At 44.0% G+C, this 18,803-nt stretch overlaps 1 protein-coding gene across 6 annotated transcripts in view; it reads left to right on the top strand.

Annotated features, from left to right (window-relative positions):
• MX2 (MX dynamin like GTPase 2) overlaps positions 1-17,898 on the top strand; it is a 31,752-nt gene extending 13,854 nt beyond the window's left edge. For all 6 annotated transcript variants that reach the window (XM_082392917.1, XM_082392916.1, XM_082392919.1 and 3 more), the window contains 10 exons: positions 23-177; positions 1,533-1,671; positions 3,576-3,774; positions 7,153-7,231; positions 10,369-10,491; positions 10,794-10,935; positions 11,803-11,961; positions 12,410-12,486; positions 14,288-14,542; positions 15,549-17,898. In XM_082392917.1, coding sequence (XP_082249043.1) covers positions 23-177; positions 1,533-1,671; positions 3,576-3,774; positions 7,153-7,231; positions 10,369-10,491; positions 10,794-10,935; positions 11,803-11,961; positions 12,410-12,486; positions 14,288-14,542; positions 15,549-15,788 — 1,568 coding nt within the window. In that variant the 3' untranslated portion in view covers positions 15,789-17,898. The remainder of the gene's footprint in view (positions 1-22; positions 178-1,532; positions 1,672-3,575; positions 3,775-7,152; positions 7,232-10,368; positions 10,492-10,793; positions 10,936-11,802; positions 11,962-12,409; positions 12,487-14,287; positions 14,543-15,548) is intronic.
• The last annotated feature ends 905 nt before the right edge of the window (positions 17,899-18,803 follow it).

The following is an 18,803-nucleotide window of genomic DNA, read 5'->3' as shown; positions in this document are numbered from 1 at the left end:
TTTCTCCTCTCGGTCTCTGTAGCCCAGGATGTCATAGCTGGGAATGGAGTTGGCATTAGCCACGAGCTCATTAGTCTGGAGATCACCTCCCCTGAGGTTCCAGATCTGACCCTCATTGATCTTCCCGGCATCACCAGGGTGGCTGTGGGAAACCAGCCCCATGATATCGGACTGCAGGTGAGCCTTTCTGGAACTTGGGAATGGGTCCCACGCTAAGTTGGGGAGACTTCTGAGGTCTCTGCTGGCAGCCCCAAGGGCTCTGGCGCACCTTCCCAGCCCTCACTCTGAGTAGTTGGGGAGGAGACTGGGGTAGGACCATCTAGGGTTGGGGCTTCATACTCAGATTCTGACAAGGGCCTGGCAGGTCATGGAAACAGGCAAAGTTGACTCAGTGGCACGGGAGGTGTATAGGCGTTGACGCCCTGCCCAATGTTGTCCTGTGAGAATGCTGGCCCAGTGTTACCACTATCCCGATATTTAAAAGAAGCCGGAAATTGGATTTTTACATGGGATCTGCCAATTTTAGCAACAGTTTTTTAAACTAGCGCTACGTAAGTCAATCGGAACACAGACTGTTATCTCTGATCAGGGGCAGAAAGGCCACCACAATGCACAGAAATGAGAACTGCAGACCAGCAGTGACCCAGTACAAACCGACAGCCGCTGAGCCTTGGGCTTCTTTGCCAAAGACCTTCCCCCCTAAGGTTGCCTGAGGACACAGTCGTCACTGGGATGCCAGAGTCACACATGATCTTTGGGCTGGGTTCACCCCAAGAGCAGCCTTGTCAAGCTTTGCCAGGTCAGCTCACATAGAGGCCAAGGAGACAAGGATGGTCTCAGGAGCGGGGTTGGGGTCCAGGGTGTAAAGGGACAGGGTGGAGGACGGGGAGAAGATGATACCCTCCTGCCCTAGGACTGGGGTCACTTAACTGCGCTCTTCCTTTTTACGGGAGGCACTTCCAGTGTTGGGAACTCAACCATAGCCCAACTAGGATTGTGTCAGTCCCTTCTGGATGGGGTCTCTGCTAGCTCCACTGTCTTGGGCAGTTAAATTACTCTTTCTTCCTATATCCAAATCACCATTCTCTGTCTCTCTAGGAGCAGTGTAGTTAGGTCATTTCCCTTACTGCGTTAAGGGACTAATTCCACACTTCTTACCCCGCTTCATTCAGCAAACGGGTGGGACTTCCTAGGGTGTGAGAAAGATGCTTGCCTGGGCTCAGAGCACATTGCTTCTTCCTGCCATAATCTCAGGAGCATCACAGGGAAGGTCTGTCGATGAAGGAGGGCTCTCATCTAGCCATAGGAATCAGGGAGTCTTTGAGAAAGAAGAAATATCAGTGATGAGCTTTGGAGGATAAGTAGGACATCAACAGAGAGCTCAATAAGGGCAAGTGGGTGGACATTCCAGAGGAAGGGGACAGGCTAAGCCGAAGCCCAGAAGTGTAACAACTGGGTCATGCTCTGGGATGTCTAGCCGTGCTCTTGGGTGACCAGAGACGTGTTCTTCCTTTGTGATTCCTTGGCATCAGATCAAGGCACTCATCAAAAAGTACATCCAGAGGCAGCAGACAATCAACTTAGTGGTGGTCCCCTGCAACGTGGACATCGCCACCACGGAGGCACTGAGCATGGCTCAGGAGGTGGACCCCGATGGAGACAGGACCATAGGTAAGAAGAAAGAACCAAGCTTCTAGAGGACAGGAAGCCAGGGAGAGACCCCTTATGTATTTAGAAGGTCCTGGAATGTAGCTCTGTTAGAGGCACCCACATCCTGCCTTAGATCCAAGTGCTGTTCCCAGGGAAGCTCCACGGGCTCGGGGTGAAGTCGAGCACAGCAGGTGGGCCACCCTCACTGACAGTCAGGGTTAGATGTGTGGCCAACATTTGGAGGTTCTTTGCCCTCCTTCCTATTGTCCCTTATTTGCATTCTTGAACCATTCTGGATGGGGGAGGAGAAATGCCTTATTTGCTCTCCCACAATGGTCCAGAAAGGAGAAAGTGGCCCATCAGCTCTGCAATTCCACAGGTAAAGTTCTTGTGAGTCCTTGGTGCATGGAAAAGACTTTCCCAGGGCCTGTATGAACATACTCAGGGAACATACTTCCAGGCTTACATTGGAGCACAGGTGTCTGCAGAATTTATATTCAAGCAGAACGCTTCCTGGTGCAGATGGGTTCCCTTAAATTTCTTTTTTTTTTTTTAAAGTCACTCTGGAAGGCATTATAGGGGACTTGGTTTAAGAGCACAGACTGCCTGGGTTTGAATCCTTGTTCTACCACTTACTGGCTACATATCCTTGGGCAAATAATAGCTGCTATTTAAAAATTTTTAATATTATTATTCAATATCATTTCTCTCCCAATCACTTCACCTACCCGTCGAGTTTGCCTTCCTGAAAATTTGCAAGTCATTTTCCTCGACTAAATGGATACTCAGTAAATCATTGCCTTTTCCACTTTTTCTTCAACAAATGCCTAGTTTTCCAGTAAGGATCAAAATAACGCTAGGGGAATACAGCTCAAGTGTAATGTGTTATTATATGCCAGACTACACTTGTGCCCTGTTAGCTGCTGACTTCTACAGGTGTCTAGAACACATTGAACCAGAGAGAAAACGCAGGTTTTGGGTCACCAGTCATCGTGCAGTTATAAGTCATTAGAGATGTCTTATTGATGACCACAAAAGATAATATCATCTGTTCAGTAGACTGATCTATTTGGATATCAGTGTCTCCATAGAAATTGAGTAACACCAGTAGTAGTTTTCTGTTCTTCTCATTAGCCACAAACTCTAATAACCAAAAGTTCTTGCTAAATATTAGCTATTATTGTTATAAATTCAGCTAAGTACTATAACCATAGAGTATACACGATCTGGCCTTAGTATATTCCAAGCAGCATTATAACATCAATGCAAACTTTCCATGCATTCTAGGTCAAGTACAGAAATAGAGAACAGTGTGCTAGGTTTAAAAAGGAAATGGAATATACACTCACGTACACAGCAGCCTTATTCACAACAGCCAAAATGTGGAAGCAAACCAAGTGTCCATCAAGAACACAGTCACTTGGAAATCAAAGCTTTTAGCCCAATGTGAGCAGGAAGGAGTGAGGGCAGGAACATGAGAGAGGAAGGCAGGGAAGATATCAAAGGAGGTACCCAACCAGAAGGGGCAGAGTGAGTCTGTGACAGGAGACATTAGAGAGAGGGCACAGACCCTCCTTACAGTAAGGGATGACGTGTTTTTGGAAGCATAGTGACGGAGTGGGTTGGTTCCGATGATGTATGCTGCCTAAGTGTCTGGCACCCAGCAGGCACCCAAGAGACATTTGTTACATAAATTACACAAGGCAGTAAATGAGTTGAGTGAATGGGTGAGTGAAGAAAAGTACAAGTAAGAGGAGTGACGATGGAATGAATGAATGAATGAATCGGCTGTCAGGCGCTGGGCAATCAAGGCTGCAGGAGGCTTTGCTGGTCATGGCCAATAAAAGATCCCGTAGCCTAGCAGCATTCAATATATTTGAGTAGAGAACCAACCTCTCCAGTGCCCTTCTCTAATCACCTCACAGGAATCCTGACCAAACCAGATCTAGTGGACAAGGGCACTGAGAAAGGTGTCCTGAAAGTCATGCAGAACCTCACATACCGTCTCAAGAAAGGCTATATGATAGTGAAGTGCCGGGGTCAGCAGGAGGTCACGAACAAGCTGAGCTTGGCCGAAGCAACCAAGAAGGAAATGATGTTCTTTCAAACACATCCGTACTTCAGGTAAGATTCTTTAGGACAACCTTGGACTCCATGGAAAGCAGCCCCGCCTACCAGAATTGGCCTAGATGATTACCAAATTATATATAAAAATTATACAATTAGCATAACCTACCCTCGTCTTTATTTCGGTGTTAAATTTATTGGCTTACTTAAACCAGTTTTTCTTGGACTCTGATGATGACACTGATTAAAAATTGTAATAGGGTATTTCATAAGGCAGAGCACACTTTGGTTTCTCAAAATGTTTTCACTTGCTATCTCATTTTGAGTCCCACAAAATCTTGAAAAACACTGGGATTTTTCCCGTTGAATCGGGTACTTCTTTCCTTTCACTTTATTTAGGAACTTGCTGTTCCTGAACAGCAAGTTCAGGGGGGAGAAGGGTAATAAGATATAGAGGTCACTCCTGCTTTAAGGAGAGACAGTGGGAAAATGGTGAATTTTTGCAGACCAGGTTTGCTACTTGCTCTGTGCCCTTGGGAGATGGCTCAGCCTCTCTGAGCTTTTGCTTTCTCATCCTGCTAATGCTTCACAGGATTGCGATTAGGATTAAATAATATGGCACACGCACATGTTCTGGCCAGCACTCTGTAGATACCACCCTGGTTCCTTGTTTCTCTCTGCTCCTGCCCTGAATGGAAGAAACAGATCATTTTCAGTAGTGTTAGGGGTCACAGGGAGAGAAAACTCTGCTCACCAAGCAGAGAGAAGATTCTGTAACAATCAGATACCCATGGTTCTCAACCCTGAGGGAGCAGTGGAATCTGCAAGAGAGTTTGTTAAAATCCAGCTGGCTGTGCCCTGTCCCAGAGTCTCTGAGGTCTGGGGTGTGGCCCCAGAATTTATGTTTCTAACAAGTTCCCAGTTGAGGTCGACGTTGCTGACCCAGGGACCACACTTTGAAAACCACTGTTCAAGGTCTCTGGGAAAGTTAAGTCTTGGATAAAAAAGTGTGCTGAAGGGCTTTGTTGTTGAACATCTGAGATTTAATCCTTGTGTGCCCACATGCTGGGACTCAGCCCTTGCAGGAAAGGCACTCACAGTAGCACTGGAAAAATGATCCTACTGGGTCCTTCGTGAATTTGTGTTAACAGCAAACGCTTAGCAACCAGACCACCTGGTGTGCGACCCTGGGCGAGGTACTTAACCTTCTGGTGCATTAGCCTTTCTTTAAAATTGGTTGTTCAGGGGCTTCCCTGGTGGCGCAGTGGTTGAGAGTCTGCCTGCCAGTGCAGGGGACATGGGTTCGAGCCCTGGTCTGGGAAGATCCCACATGCCGCGGAGCGACTGGGCCCGTGAGCCACAACTACTGAGCCTGCGCGTCTGGAGCCTGTGCTCCGCAACAAGAGAGGCCGCGATAGTGAGAGGCCCGGGCACCGCGATGAAGAGTGGTCCCCACTTGCCGCAACTAGAGAAAGCCCTCGCACAGAAACGAAGACCCAACACAGCCAAAAATAAATAAATAAATAAAATTTAAAAAAAAAAATTGGTTGTTCAGTGATTAAATATTTGTAAAGCCCTTAGCATCATGTAGGCGCTTAGTAAGCACCGTGTAAACGTTTTTTAAAATTTAATTTTATTGTGGAAAAAACATTTATCATGAGGTCCACCCTCCTAACAAATGTCTAAGTGAACAATGCAGTATTGTTAACTATTGGCACAATATTTTTCAGCAGAGCTCTGGAACTTATTTATCTTCCATAACAGAAACTTTTTGCTCTTTGGTTAGCAACTCCTCATTTCTTCCTCCCCCCAACACCTGGCAACCACCATTCCCACTCTCTGATTGCATGAGTTTTAGATAGCTCACATGAATGGAATCATGTAGTATTTGTCTTTCTGTGACTGGCTTATTTCACTTAGCATAATGTTCTCAAGGTTCATTCATGTTGTCACATATTGCAAAATTTCCTTCTTTTTAAAGGCTGAATTATATTCTATTGCATATATCTACCACATTTTTTATCCATTTATCTTTCCATGAACATTTAGGTGTTTCCACATCTTGGCTATTGTGAATGGTGCTACAATGAACATAGGAGTGCTAATATCTCTTTGAGATCTTGATTTCAATTCTTTTGAATAAATGCCCAGAAGTGAGATTGCTGGATCATATGGTAGTCCCATTTTTAATTTTTTAAGGTACTTTCTTACTGCTTTCCATAGTGGCTGCACCATTTTGAATTCCCATCAACAGTATACAAGGGTTCCAATTTCTCCACATCTTTGCCAACACTTGTCTTTTGTTTTTTTGATAACACCATCCTAAAAGATGTGAAGTGATATCTCATTGCAGTTTTGATTTGCATTTCCCGGATGAGTAGCTGAGCATCTTTCCATGTGCCTGTTGGCCATCTGTATGTCTTTGAAGAAATCTCTATTCGAATCATTAGCCCATTTTTAAATTGGGTTATTAGGGTTTATTTGCTATTGAATTGTAGAGTTCCTTATATAGTTTGGAGATTACCCCCTTACCAGTTAGATGGTTTGCAAATATTTTCTCTCATTTTGTAGGTTGCCTTTTCCTCTGTTGATTGTTTACTTGTTGTGCTGAAGTTTTTAGTCTGATGTCATCCTACTTGTCTATTTTTACTTTCGTTGCCAGTGTTTTTGGTGTCATATCCATGAAATCATTTCCAAGATCAATATGATGAAGATGTTCCCTCATGTTTTCTTCTAGGAGTTTTACAGTTTCAGGTCTTACATTTAACCCTTTAATCAATTTTCAGTTGACTTTGTGTCTGGTGTAAGATAAGGATCCAATTTCATTCTTTTGCATGTGGATATCCAATTTTCCCAATACCACTTGTTGAAGAGATTATCCTTTTCCCATTGTGTATTCTTGTCACTATTGCCAAAAATCAGTTAACTGTATAGGCATGGATTTATTTCTGGGCTTGCTATTCTGTCCCATAGGTCCATATGTCTGTCTTTATGCTAGCATCATACTGCTTTAATTACAGTAGCTTTGTAATATATTTGAAAACAGGAACTATGATGCCTCCAGTTTTCTTCTTTATCAAGATTGATATTGCTATTCAGGGATAAATATTTGCTATAAGAAAGAAAATACTAATTTGGGCAAGTCACTTAACCTCTATGATGTTATATTTGTTTTGCTTTACCTGAAAAGATAACTTACCTCATGAGTTTATTGGGATGACAAAAAGAGAAAATAAATGTAACCTTCCCAGCACTGTGCTTGCCTAGGTATGAGCTTGCTCCATAATTATCAACTGTCCGCATTCGCTGCCTGGCTTTTCTGACGGCGTGTGTTGCCCCAAGGAGCTGAGCTCACCTATCCACTTACAAAGCCCAGTATTGGAAAATGATCATATGGACCCTTTATAAATTCATGTGTGCTCTGTCTGGTTTCAGAGTTCTCCTGGAGGAAGGAAAGGCCACGGTGCCCTGTCTGGCAGAAAGACTGACCACCGAGCTCATCTTGCACATCAATGTGAGTCAATGGGTTGAGTTGCAAGCTATAAAAATGGCAGCCTGTCCAGGTCACTTTCTTAGTCATGGGTTGACTAAGACACGCCAGTGAACTGTCCAAACCAGCAGACAATAAGCACATTCTGAAAACCAAATCTCTCCTGGTCAGAGGCTCATGAGAGAGTCCCTGAAATGGGAAAGCAATAACTGCATAACTTTGAAACAAAGAGTTGAATCTGTCAATTTGGGGGAAGCAAAGAAAGAAGGAGGAAAACTCTAATACCAGGTTAGCTGTGTAAAAAGGAGTGAATGCTGAGTTAGCAAATTTTTAAATAGGTTGTTAACAATTCACAGTATAAAAAACATTTTCCCAGCTTCAAACTTATGGGAAATAAATGTTCAGTTTTCACCGATTCTCAAAGATAGACAACCACAAAGTTCTCATGATGTCATTGAAGATAGGGGAACCGTGGCTGAGTGCTTATTGAGAAGGAGAATATTTGCAGCCACCACCCCTACCGTCGCGGGCTCTGGGAGCGTGCGACAGCCGCCATATCTGCACACCCCCTATGAAGAGGATAATGGCCAGGACACACTGAGGAAAGAGGCAGCAGGCATCCATACTAAAAACAGCCCTTGCACCAAAAATATTAACCCTGCACAAACTACACAAGGACGCTTTCACATATAATTAGCCCTCCAAGACCTCAGTAGATAATCATTTCTCCTAAACTCACAGAGTAAGAGAAACATAAGTAAAATGAAGAAGGAGAGGAACCATTCCCACTTAAAAGACCAAGAGAATCCCCCTAAAGGAACAAACAATGAAACAGACCTGTTCAGTCTAATAGACACTGAGTTCAAAATGGAGGTAATGAAAATACTGAAGGAACTAAGAAAGGCTGTCGACAGAAGTGCAGATTACTGTAAAAAGGAACTCGAAACTATAAGGAGGAGCCAAGAAAAATTAGAAAATTCATTTGCCAAGACAAAAGCTGAGCTCAAGGCAATGAATAGCAGAATGAATAGTGCCGAAGAATAACTAAGTGACCTGGAAGATAGAAAAATGGGAATCACCCAATCAGAACAATAGACAGAAAGCCAAATGAGAGACAGAATATTTGTCATGCTTGCTTCAACCTTTTACATGAGGTAGAACAACATGAGAAGATGGAAAATTAACCCTTAGAGCAGAGATGATCCCAGGGGCTGGACTCCAGTCCATGCTAAATTGCATGCATGCCATGCAAAAACAATGCATTCTTTTGAACCAGAAAACACATACCAAAGAATATTTGGTTGCAAGGGGCCAGTGGTTCTCAAACTGTGTGTGCACAAAAGTTACCTGGAAAGTTTGTTTAAATTCAGCTTCCTGGGCCCCTGGCTGAGTTTCGGAGTCAGTGGGTCTGGCGGGGGCAGGGCCCGTGAATTTGCTTTTCTCAGCTCCCAGATGATCTGGGGAACACACTTTGAGGAGCACTGAGTCTAGTGGAATCCCCTCAGTTTGCAGCAGACAATTCTGAAAGACATATCCCTGTCTAAAACATATATCCCCTGCCTAACTGAGAAAAACATCTTTTTTGCAAAAACACTTTGCATTCTGATCATTTTTTTATAACATAGCTCTCAACATTTAAATATTTCATTTTAAATTTTGAACTTAAGTTTTGTACTATTTTAAATTAACTTTAAAAATTTATATCAAGACTTAATTATGATAATTTGAAATATCAGGGAAAAAATTACTACATTTCTGCCTAGAGATACAAGTACACACTGGAGAGAGAGAGAGAGAGAAAGAGAGGCTGAGACCTTATCAACTTCTTGGTACCCTAATCCACAAACTGCCTCTAAATCTCAATGAGCTCCTCCTGCCTGGCTGGCTGCACCAGCGTCATTCACACAGGTGTCTTTACCTGCAGTGTTTACCTGCTCGGGCTGTACAGGTGGTGAGCGGGATGCGAAGTGGAGCTGTACTGCTTACCAGCTCAGCAATGATATCGAGCAGTTTGGCTCTCTGAGCCTAAGGTTCCTCTCTTGTGAAAAAGAGGCAATGAAGACACATGCTTTGTACCGCAGTGCAGGGCTTCACTGCGATGTGAAGGGCTTGGAATGATGCTTGGCCCGAAGATAACCCTCCTTGGTGCCCCTCTGCATCCTTCCTGCTCCTCCTCTTTGTTAAATTGTTGTTAGCAATGTTGACTGCTTAGGACTGTACCCAGCCTGACAGCGACACACAGACATAGCCTCTACCAAAGCACCATTTATCAGTTTGTAATGCTCAAATGACCACCAACATAATATTTTACTAAAGAAATCTTCCATTATATTCAAGCGTCAACTACAAATTGGCACTTGCCATCTACTTCTACAAGGATTAAATCATGCGCTGCTGCAGCTGCTGTCTTTGGACACCCCCTGAAAGGAGTTCAGGGTGGAGATCAGGAATGATGCCCTCTGTGCTCTGGGAAAAACTGGCAGAACAGGTCTTCAGATAGTTAGAGATTCTCAGAAGATTTTATGAGCCCAATTCTTGTATCTCCTCATATCTAGAAAGGCACTAAAATCCTTCATGGTGACGTCTGCTCCTTGTGACTAGCAGTAACCTTCACGAGACTAGCAGAACCTTCTGCAAAAAATATGTGCTTGATGGCATGGACTCCCCCTTCACCAGAATCACATATATACTGACCTTCCCCCCTAACTCTTTGGAGCAGTTTGTCAGAGCTATCTGAGATGCTATCTCCCAGGCTATAGTCCTCATTTTGCCCCAAATAAAACTTAACTCACATTGTTCATGTTGTGCATTTTTTAAAGTCAGCACAAGGATACTTTTTCTCTCAATGAAAAGCACTGAGCCAAACAAAACAAAAAAACAAAAACAAAAACTGACCCGCATCTGATTCCAGCCCGCTCTGGTCACTTGACAGAACTGCAAAATTCTTGACACTAGACGGTTCAAGCTGTAGTGCATAACATTGCATCCAAAGCCCTTCCTGAGCTCTTAACAGGGGTCCATCTCAACAAGCTTCACAAAATAATAGAAATTCCGGATCCCCTTCAATGTTTTCAAATGAGACTCTGCCCATACACCTAAGAAATTTGTCAGCTAATTTCATCAAGCTGCAGCGTTTCATTGTTTGCTCTTCTTTTGTTCAGAAATCGCTCCCTTTGTTAGAGAATCAACTAAAGGAGAGTCACCAGAGGGCGACAGAGGAGCTGCGCCAGTGTGGAGACAACATCCCCAGCAATGAAGCCGATAAAATGTTCTTTCTGATTGAGGTGAGGATTACTGGGGACCCCATGTGACCCTCAGACACAGAAACTGGCTTCTCCTTAGATGGTCGCATCCTTCCTGGTGGCCCTGCACATCTTGAGGTGGCCCTCCCTATATGTGAGCTTCCCCGCCTGTGGCTTGTGGGAGCCCTGCCCTGCCCTCCCTGGGTCTCACCTGGGAGATGAAGTGGCTGGTGGGTCATCGGACCCCCTTGAAGCCCCAGCTCCCACACCACACTCAGCTGTCCCAGATCCCAGCTCTGTAATATGATTACAGCCCAGAATGATGCTTTTATCTCATTTTTCAGAAAATTAAGGTGTTTAATCAGGACATTGAAAAGTTAATAGAAGGAGAAGAAATTGTAAAGGAGAAAGAGTCCCGTTTATATAACAAAATCAGAGAGGAGTTTAAAAACTGGATACTCGTACTTGCAGCCAATACCCAAAAAGGTAATTCTGGGGACAGGGCTCCCGCAAAAGCAGCATCATGTTTACGAAGACCAGAAGCTACTTCCGGCACATGAAAAGTGTGCGAAGAGCTGACTGTGCCCACACGAGGGACCCCTTAGTATCTATAACAGCTTCCCACCCATCAGTGTGGTGCGCTGACCTCACCAATTCAACAGAAGACGATTCCACCACCTACTTCCAGCTTTCTTCTTGCTCCTTTGCTCTGAGGCGAGGCAATTTCACTTACCCCGTCTCTTCCCTCCTCTTCACCCTTAATCCAAGACCAGAGAGGTCAATGCTTTGACAAGAAACTCCTTGCTTCCCCAGGCAGAATTCCAACTTCCATTCTGCTGCAGCCCAAATGCCAATAGGGTGTGTGCCCATGGTGTGTGTGTGCGTGTGTGCGTGTGTGTGTGTGCATGTGTGTGTGTGCACGCACGTGTGTGTGCATCTTTGTTTTGGCACTTGATAAAAACAGCACTATTCCTTCCACGGTAGGAGTCCTCCAGCTGTAGTCTGGATGTATTCTTGGGAGAGCTGTAAGTGCCATAAGAATTTTTGAGTTTCTATTTTCATTTAATTAATCAGATTTTTTTCCAACCAATTATAAACATTCAACTTCTTTCTTGGGTTGATGACTCTCAACTGAAACACGTTTGAATAGAATAAAATTTAGGTTCTTAAAAGTCAGTATTTCTCAAACTGGCATCACCAGACCATGAATATTTTTTTCATTATAAAAAAATCTCTGTTTAGAAACATTGTCATAGGGTTCATTGGGTAATCAAGACTTGAGAAAAAGTCCCTATCTTTAAAATGTCCATGAAATTATTAGAATTTACCCTGGTGGTTTGTTTTATGTTGCAGTTAAGAATATCATTCATGAAGAAGTCTCAAAATATGACAAGCAGTATCGAGGCAAGGAACTTCTCGGATTTGTCAGCTACAAGACGTTTGAGACCATCATGAAGCAGTATCTCGAACAACTGGTAGACCCAGCACTCGCGCTACTCCAGAAGGCCGTTGGTGAGGAACTCTCATAAGTGCCTTTCAAATGATCATCCCAGTACCTCCCATAGTCTCAATGCCTTGAGGGAGAGATTGGAATGGAATTACCAAACACAGCCTGCAGATGCTTGCCCATCTGGGGGGAGGACAAGAGTGTGTATGAACTTCATCTACCTCATACCTAAGCCTGGACGCCGCTGTATGAGGAACAGTCTGTTGCTAACCCTGTAGAGAACACATACCCAGGAAAGGACCAGAAATTGATAGGACCTGCTCAGGGTGGTGGTGCATTTGGCATCTCCCTTTATGGGGATTATGTACCATCCCCACCTTCTCTCTTGGTCTGTAGATCTGGGGAGCTCGGCCCTAGAATGGGGTCATTGTATCATTATGTATCCTCCCTGTGTCTTTAACCCATTTCATTCCTGCTTGCATTTTACTGATGCTTTGTTCTTTCCTTGATCAGAAATTATATGGCAAACTTTCACTGACACAGCCCAAAAAAGTTTTGGTGGATTTTACAACCTTAATCACACAGTCCAGGTAAGTGTCCACAGCTTACTTGTTGGTAGCCTGTACTACTGGCTGATTTATCCGGGTTTAACCTTTGAAAGAAGCTGGATATTTACTATCATTTGGAAACATAAGGCCAGGGTTATAATGGCACGGTTGCTGGGCTGGTGACTCCAGGAGCATCTGTCATTTTGCTTCTGCTCCGGAGAAATGCCTGGGAGAAATGAAACGGAGCACGTGACCTGGTTACCCTTTCTGCAAGATCTTCTGCAGCCTGGCAGGACATAGGCTGGATGGCGATGACCATACCTAGTGATGGGCTGGTATTTTTGAATCTTATTCTTGCACAAAGGACTAGTCTTACTCCAAAATCTTTATACGTTTGACTTAAAATATTGCCACAGCTGTGTGGGTTTTCACTTAGCAAGTTAGTTATTGAACCCTTCCCTCAGGAAAGGGAAGAGAGGGGTGTTTGGCTCCCACCTGGGCTTAGATAAAAATCGTCTTCCACCCAGGCCTAGACGGATGCGTCAGAAGCTCATTCCACGGGCTCAGGAGAACAAGAAAAAACATTTGTCATTTTTTCTATAACAAAAGAGTTTCTCCTTTCACCTCTTTGGCCAGTTGGTGGAAAACAAATCACACCTCTCCAACTATCCCAGGGGCTGTGTCTGAGTCCTGGGCTGGGTGACGTGCCTGGTCCTTGATCACCATTTCTCCAGGCTGGCAGCTTTCAAGATGTATGTGTCCTTCCTGGGCCTTAGTGGTTGGTCCCCTGGGTGCCCCATGCTCCTGACTACAGGACTGGTCCTCGGGAGGACACAAGACCCTTGGTTCTGATGGCTCAGACAGCAGACCCAGGGGAGTGCGTCTGGGTGGGTGTCGGGTAGCCGTGCCCAGACCTTACTGTGCCATCCTGGGATGAATAAGGTCTGGGCACGGCTACCCGACACCCACCCAGACGCACTCCCCCTGGGTCTGTACGCTGTTCTCCTGAGCCACATCAGAACCAAGGGTCTTGTGTCCTCCCGTGAAACTCCTCTTGGGAAGTGATGCATAGCCCGCTTCTACTCTCAGGCCCCAAATCTGCAAGGTGGGGTGTGGTGTGGTTTGTCACGTACGTGGTTTTGGCCACATACACTCCTAAAAAAGAAGGAAAACCTGCCCTTGTGAAGCTCACAGTTTCTCCCTTCTCTCAAATTACTGTCTCTGCCTTCAATGCACAAAAGTCTGTTTGAAACTCAAAAGCCAAGAAGTGAACCCATTCCACTATGTCCTCTCTCCCTTTCCCGGGATGCCTTTGACCGTGTAGGTGACATGGGAGTCGCAGGATTTCTGGGAAACACGGATATGGAGCTGTTATCCCACTGTGCTCATTAGCCCTGGAGACATTCTTGAATGCTTGGATTCAAGCCAACTGCAGAAACAAGAGTGATGGGCATGAAAATGTAGAATAAACCATAACTGAGGAAGCAGAAATACGGGGATGTGGGAGGAGATGAAGGTCGGGGCAGAGAAAAAGAACAGGCGTGTGATCCCTTTGGCAGCACGTATACTAAACAAACAAACACACACACAGACCGGCAGTAGAGAAGGTGAGCCTGGCACAGGCAAGGGGCAGAGTCACAAGATAGGACAGGTGAGGAAGGCAGCAGAGGGTGAAGGGGGACCTCCTGAAAATCGCCATTTAAAAGTCTCAGGCCTTCTTTGACCTCGGATTATTTTTAACTCCGTGTTCAACATAATAGTACTTCCTAGGCTGTTTAAACAACGGGGGGTGGGGGGGGGAAGAAAAAGAGAAGTAATATGTTTCTCTTTCTTATTCAATCAGAGCAGGATTGAAGACATAAAAACAAAACAAGCGGAAACAGCAGAAAATCTGATCCGGCTTCAGTTCAGGATGGAGCAAATGATTTATTGTCAAGATCAGATTTACAGCGTGGTTCTGAGCAAAATGCGAGAAGAGATTTTTAACCCAGTGGAAAAGCCTCCACAGAATCTTCAGTCGAAATCGTCCCTTTTAAATGATCCGCCTTCAGTTTCCTCCATTGTTGAGATTTGGGTCCACCTGAATGCGTATTTCTCGGTGAGCATGTAGGGGGTACAGGGACAGTGCACTGTGGTTCCTGCCGAGCAGAGAGCGGGGTAACCGTGTTGACAGCTGCTTAGCTGAGCAAAGAGGGAGAGGCCACTGCTGTGTACCAAGCCCTTTGGCTGTGAAAAACTACTCATATATAATCTCATTATAGTTTTATCGTAATCTTACCAAAGCACTTTTAATTTGCCCCCAAATCAGGTTTCCCGTGTAGCAGAGAATGCACTCAAAATTAATTCCATCTCCAAAGTTCTTTGTATTTTGTGCTATGCATAAATTACAAAATTACTATCATCAGAATACAACAAAGCACTAACTTGACTGGTTATAGTTTAGCTTCCCTTCATAGTTCAGAAGGCACTCAGCTCTTGAAGTGCCTCAAACTTGCGAGTTCCACAAAGTGGGAATGAAAAAGGCTTTCCCTAGATTTTGCGACCCAGACGGCTTCATGGTTTCTAACACTCCATCCGTGGACTAAAGTATTAGGGCGCATAGAGAAGGAGGTAGCTTTTAAACTGCAAAGAAGCCCAACTCCTGAAGCCCTTTCTTGATCCGAATAGAAAGTAGAGTTACCCAGGTGTGGGGTCCAGCTGTCAGGCAAACTGGAGATGCTGATGAAAGGAGGGAATGAGGCGAGCGCTGACACAGGTCCCAATCGGCTCCCACATGGGACCCAGGGTTCACAGCTGGGAGGTCTCTCCAGGGAGGAGAAGCGGGAGTGGGGGTGGAGCTCCCAGAAGGGCTGGGATGTCCAGAACGTGGTATGGGTTTGCGAGCCTTCAGGTGGGTTCTTCGTGCCAGAGGGAATACCTGGGCAGGGAAAACTGGGCGACCCAAATCAATCTTTCCCTTGGTTTGGTACTGACCACTGGCGTGGAGGTGGACGGGACATCAGGACTCAGTAAGTAGACCATGCATGCATCCAAGAACTTTTCTCTGCAGCCACAGGCCTTGGGCCCAGACCCCTCCAGCTGACCCTTCTTATCCCCTCTTCCAGGAAACCAGCAAACGTCTCGCCAACCAGATCCCATTCATAATTCAGTATTTTATGCTCCGAGAGAATGGTGATTACTTGCAGAAAGCCATGATGCAGATACTACAGGAAAAACAGCACTATACCTGGCTGCTTCAAGAACAGGGTGACACGACAGCCAAGAGGAAATTGCTTCAGGAGAAAATTTACCGGCTGGTTCAGGCACGGCGAGCTCTCTATGAATTCCCCCATTTAAAGGGGTAAATTCCAAAAGAACACCAGTGCTGCTGGGTTTTGCTATGCGCATGATTGTAAGGGAGTTGGTACAGGAAGTGGTTTCTCATTTGGGGCCAGACTTTTCTGTTACTGTGTCCATCTTCACTGTGCTGCACTCAGCACCTGAGTTTATATCTGAAGTCCCGTAACCCACAGAGCTGTCACCTCCACCAGGAGGTCTTCCTCGTCCTCTGTGAAGAGGGGGCTCTCCAGCCCTTGGGCCCCAGAGCCCCCAGTTACAGCATTCTTAAATACTGCTGTCATTCTTTGTTAATTTTTCACCCCTCTGCATTAGACTATGAGACCTCAGAAAGGTAAGGTCAGTTCATATTCTTTTGTATTTTCAGAATCTGGCATGGTGCCTGGCACATAGTAGCCACTTAATAAATATCTCATTGAACCAATGAATGATGGAGATTACCTGAGGCTATGGCTTAAATCCAGACTTCGGTTGTTTGGAATGGTGTCCCTTAGCTGGTCACTTTCTGATAAATTCAGTCATACCACCTGCTTCCCCTCGTTTGCTGTGATGGTGTTTCCCAGCCCCTGGGGAGAAAAGAGGCTGAGTGATTATTATGTTTAATTTGTAGTTTCTCTAATTGCAGTGAACTCCATTGCTGTGTTAAGTCTTAAAGAGAAATTCAATAAGGAAAAACATTTTTTTTAAAAACATAGAGATTCACACACCAGTGGTCATCTCTTGATTGGAGGATTATGGTTAATTTTATTTTCTTCTTCAAACTAAGCTAATGACCTCACAGGAATTTTAGGAAGGTTAAGTGAAACCATTTCTACAAACTGTGTGTCCCAAAGCAGGTGTTCAAAAATGCCAGCAATTTTTCCCTCCAACGAAGACCTCTTTTTTTCTTTACCTCTAGGTCTGTAGGGAAGCCCTCAATTCTAAAGCTCTTCCAGCCAGTTCTTATGTTTAGTTCTTTGATACTTTTTGACAATTTTTGTATATGGTGTTAGATAAGAGTCCTTTTGCGTATGCATATCCAGTTTGCCCAGCACCATTTTTTGAAACGACTGTTCTTTCCCTATTAATCTTGGCACGCTTGTCAAAAATCATTTGACCATATATGCAAGGACTTGTTTCTGGGCTCTGTTCTATTGCATTGGTCTATATGACTGTCTTTATGACATTACCACACTGTTTTGATAATTGTAGATTTGTTGTAAGTTTTGAAATCAGGACATGTGAGTCCTCCAGCTTTGTTCTTTTTCTCATGGTTTTTTTTTTTTTTTTTTTTGGCTTTTCAGGGTCTCTTGAAATTCCATATGAATTTTAGGATGAGTTTTTCTATCTTTGCAAAAAAATGTCATTGGAATTTTGATAGAAATTGCACTGAATCCATAGATAGCTTTGGGTAGTATTTGCATCTTAACAGTATTAAGTCTTTCAATCCATGAACATAGGATGTCTTTCCATTTATTTGTGTCTTCTTTAATTTCTTTAAGCAATATTTCATAGTTTTCAGTGTACAAGTCTTTCAATTCCTTAGTTAGTTACCAAGTATTTTGTTCTTTTTGATGCTATTGTAAATGAAATTGCTTTCTTAATTTCCTTTTCAGATTGTTCATTGTTAGTTTACATATATGCAACTCATTTTTATGTGTTGATTTTATATCTTGCTACTTTGTTGAATTCATTACTAGTTATAACAGTTTTTGTGAACTATTTATGGTTTTCTACATATAAGGTCATATCATCTGTGAACAGAGATTATTTCACTCCTTCATTTCTGACTTGGATGCCTTTTATTTCTGTATCTTGCCTAACTGCTCTGGCTAGAACTTCCAATACTATGTTGAATAAAAGTGGCAAAAGTGGGAATCCTTGTCTCACAAAGTTACTCTGATTTTAAAGAAATTTGTAATATTGAACCTAAAGATTATGAGAAGACAATTTAAAAGACAAAACACTGATTTCACTTTAGGTATCATACTTTTTTTCTTTTTGGCTTTTCCCCCTCATTTTATGAATTGGGTCACAAGTACAAATAGTAGCAGAGCTGAAGATAAGAATCAAATCCCTTCATATAATAAATGCTGTTGTGAACAATCAATTCTGAGAAAAATAAAATCTGATGTTTATTATTTGTTTCATAAATTGTATAGTCAAAGCTTCCCCTAAATGTTTAATACATTTCACTCATGTGTACACATACACAGCCTCAACCAAAGCTTCTCATTTACCACCTCAGGACTGACCCCAAAACCCAGGTGTGAGGCATCCAGGGAAGATGCTTGGAGCCAGGTGTATGAGTTTCCTGGGGCTGCGATACAAAGTACCACAAACTGGATGGCTTAAAACAACAGAAGTTTGTTCTCTCCTGCTAAATGCACACAATACCTTGTCTGACCTGTTGATTCTTTCCCTAGATTAAAAGAAGTAGGAATGAAGAATTATGTAGTTAGAGAATGACTAGCTCTCTACCTCCAGCAGGCAGACCACTTGGGCAAGATGACATATGAAGAAAGATCATGAGGCGTCAGCCAGCCTGCACGCAATGGAAAATGATGCAGAGCTTGACTTCCTGCCTTGATGATTCACTGAGATTCTTTCCCCTTTTTCCCTTTAAAAACTGTCATGGCTGAGCAGAATCTTCAGAGTTGGTTTTGGGGACATGAGCCCACCTTCTCCCCAGATTGCTGGGTTTTCTGATTAAAGCAACTTTCCTTTCTGCCAATATTTGCCTCTTGAATATTGACTTCTGAGCAGTGAGCAGCCAAATCTGAGTTCAGTAACAAAGCTACTACACTTGGCTTTCCAACAGGTCAAAGCATGGAGCTAACTTCTCGACAAACACCTTAAGATCTCCACAGCTTAACACAATCCAAGGGTGTTTCCTGCTCACATCACAGTGATCCAAGGTGGCTTGGCAGGGTTCGGAGCCACGTTGTCCCTTAGGGCACCAGCCTCCTTCCACCTAGTGACCCCACCATCTCAGTGGCCTTTGATCCTCCACCACACCCTCTACATCTGGCCAGCAGGTGAGG

The sequence above is a fragment of the Balaenoptera borealis genome, assembly GCF_965194805.1.
Source record: "Balaenoptera borealis genome assembly, chromosome: 5".
NCBI lineage: Eukaryota > Metazoa > Chordata > Mammalia > Artiodactyla > Balaenopteridae > Balaenoptera > Balaenoptera borealis.
This window is presented reverse-complemented; position numbering and strand designations above follow the sequence as displayed.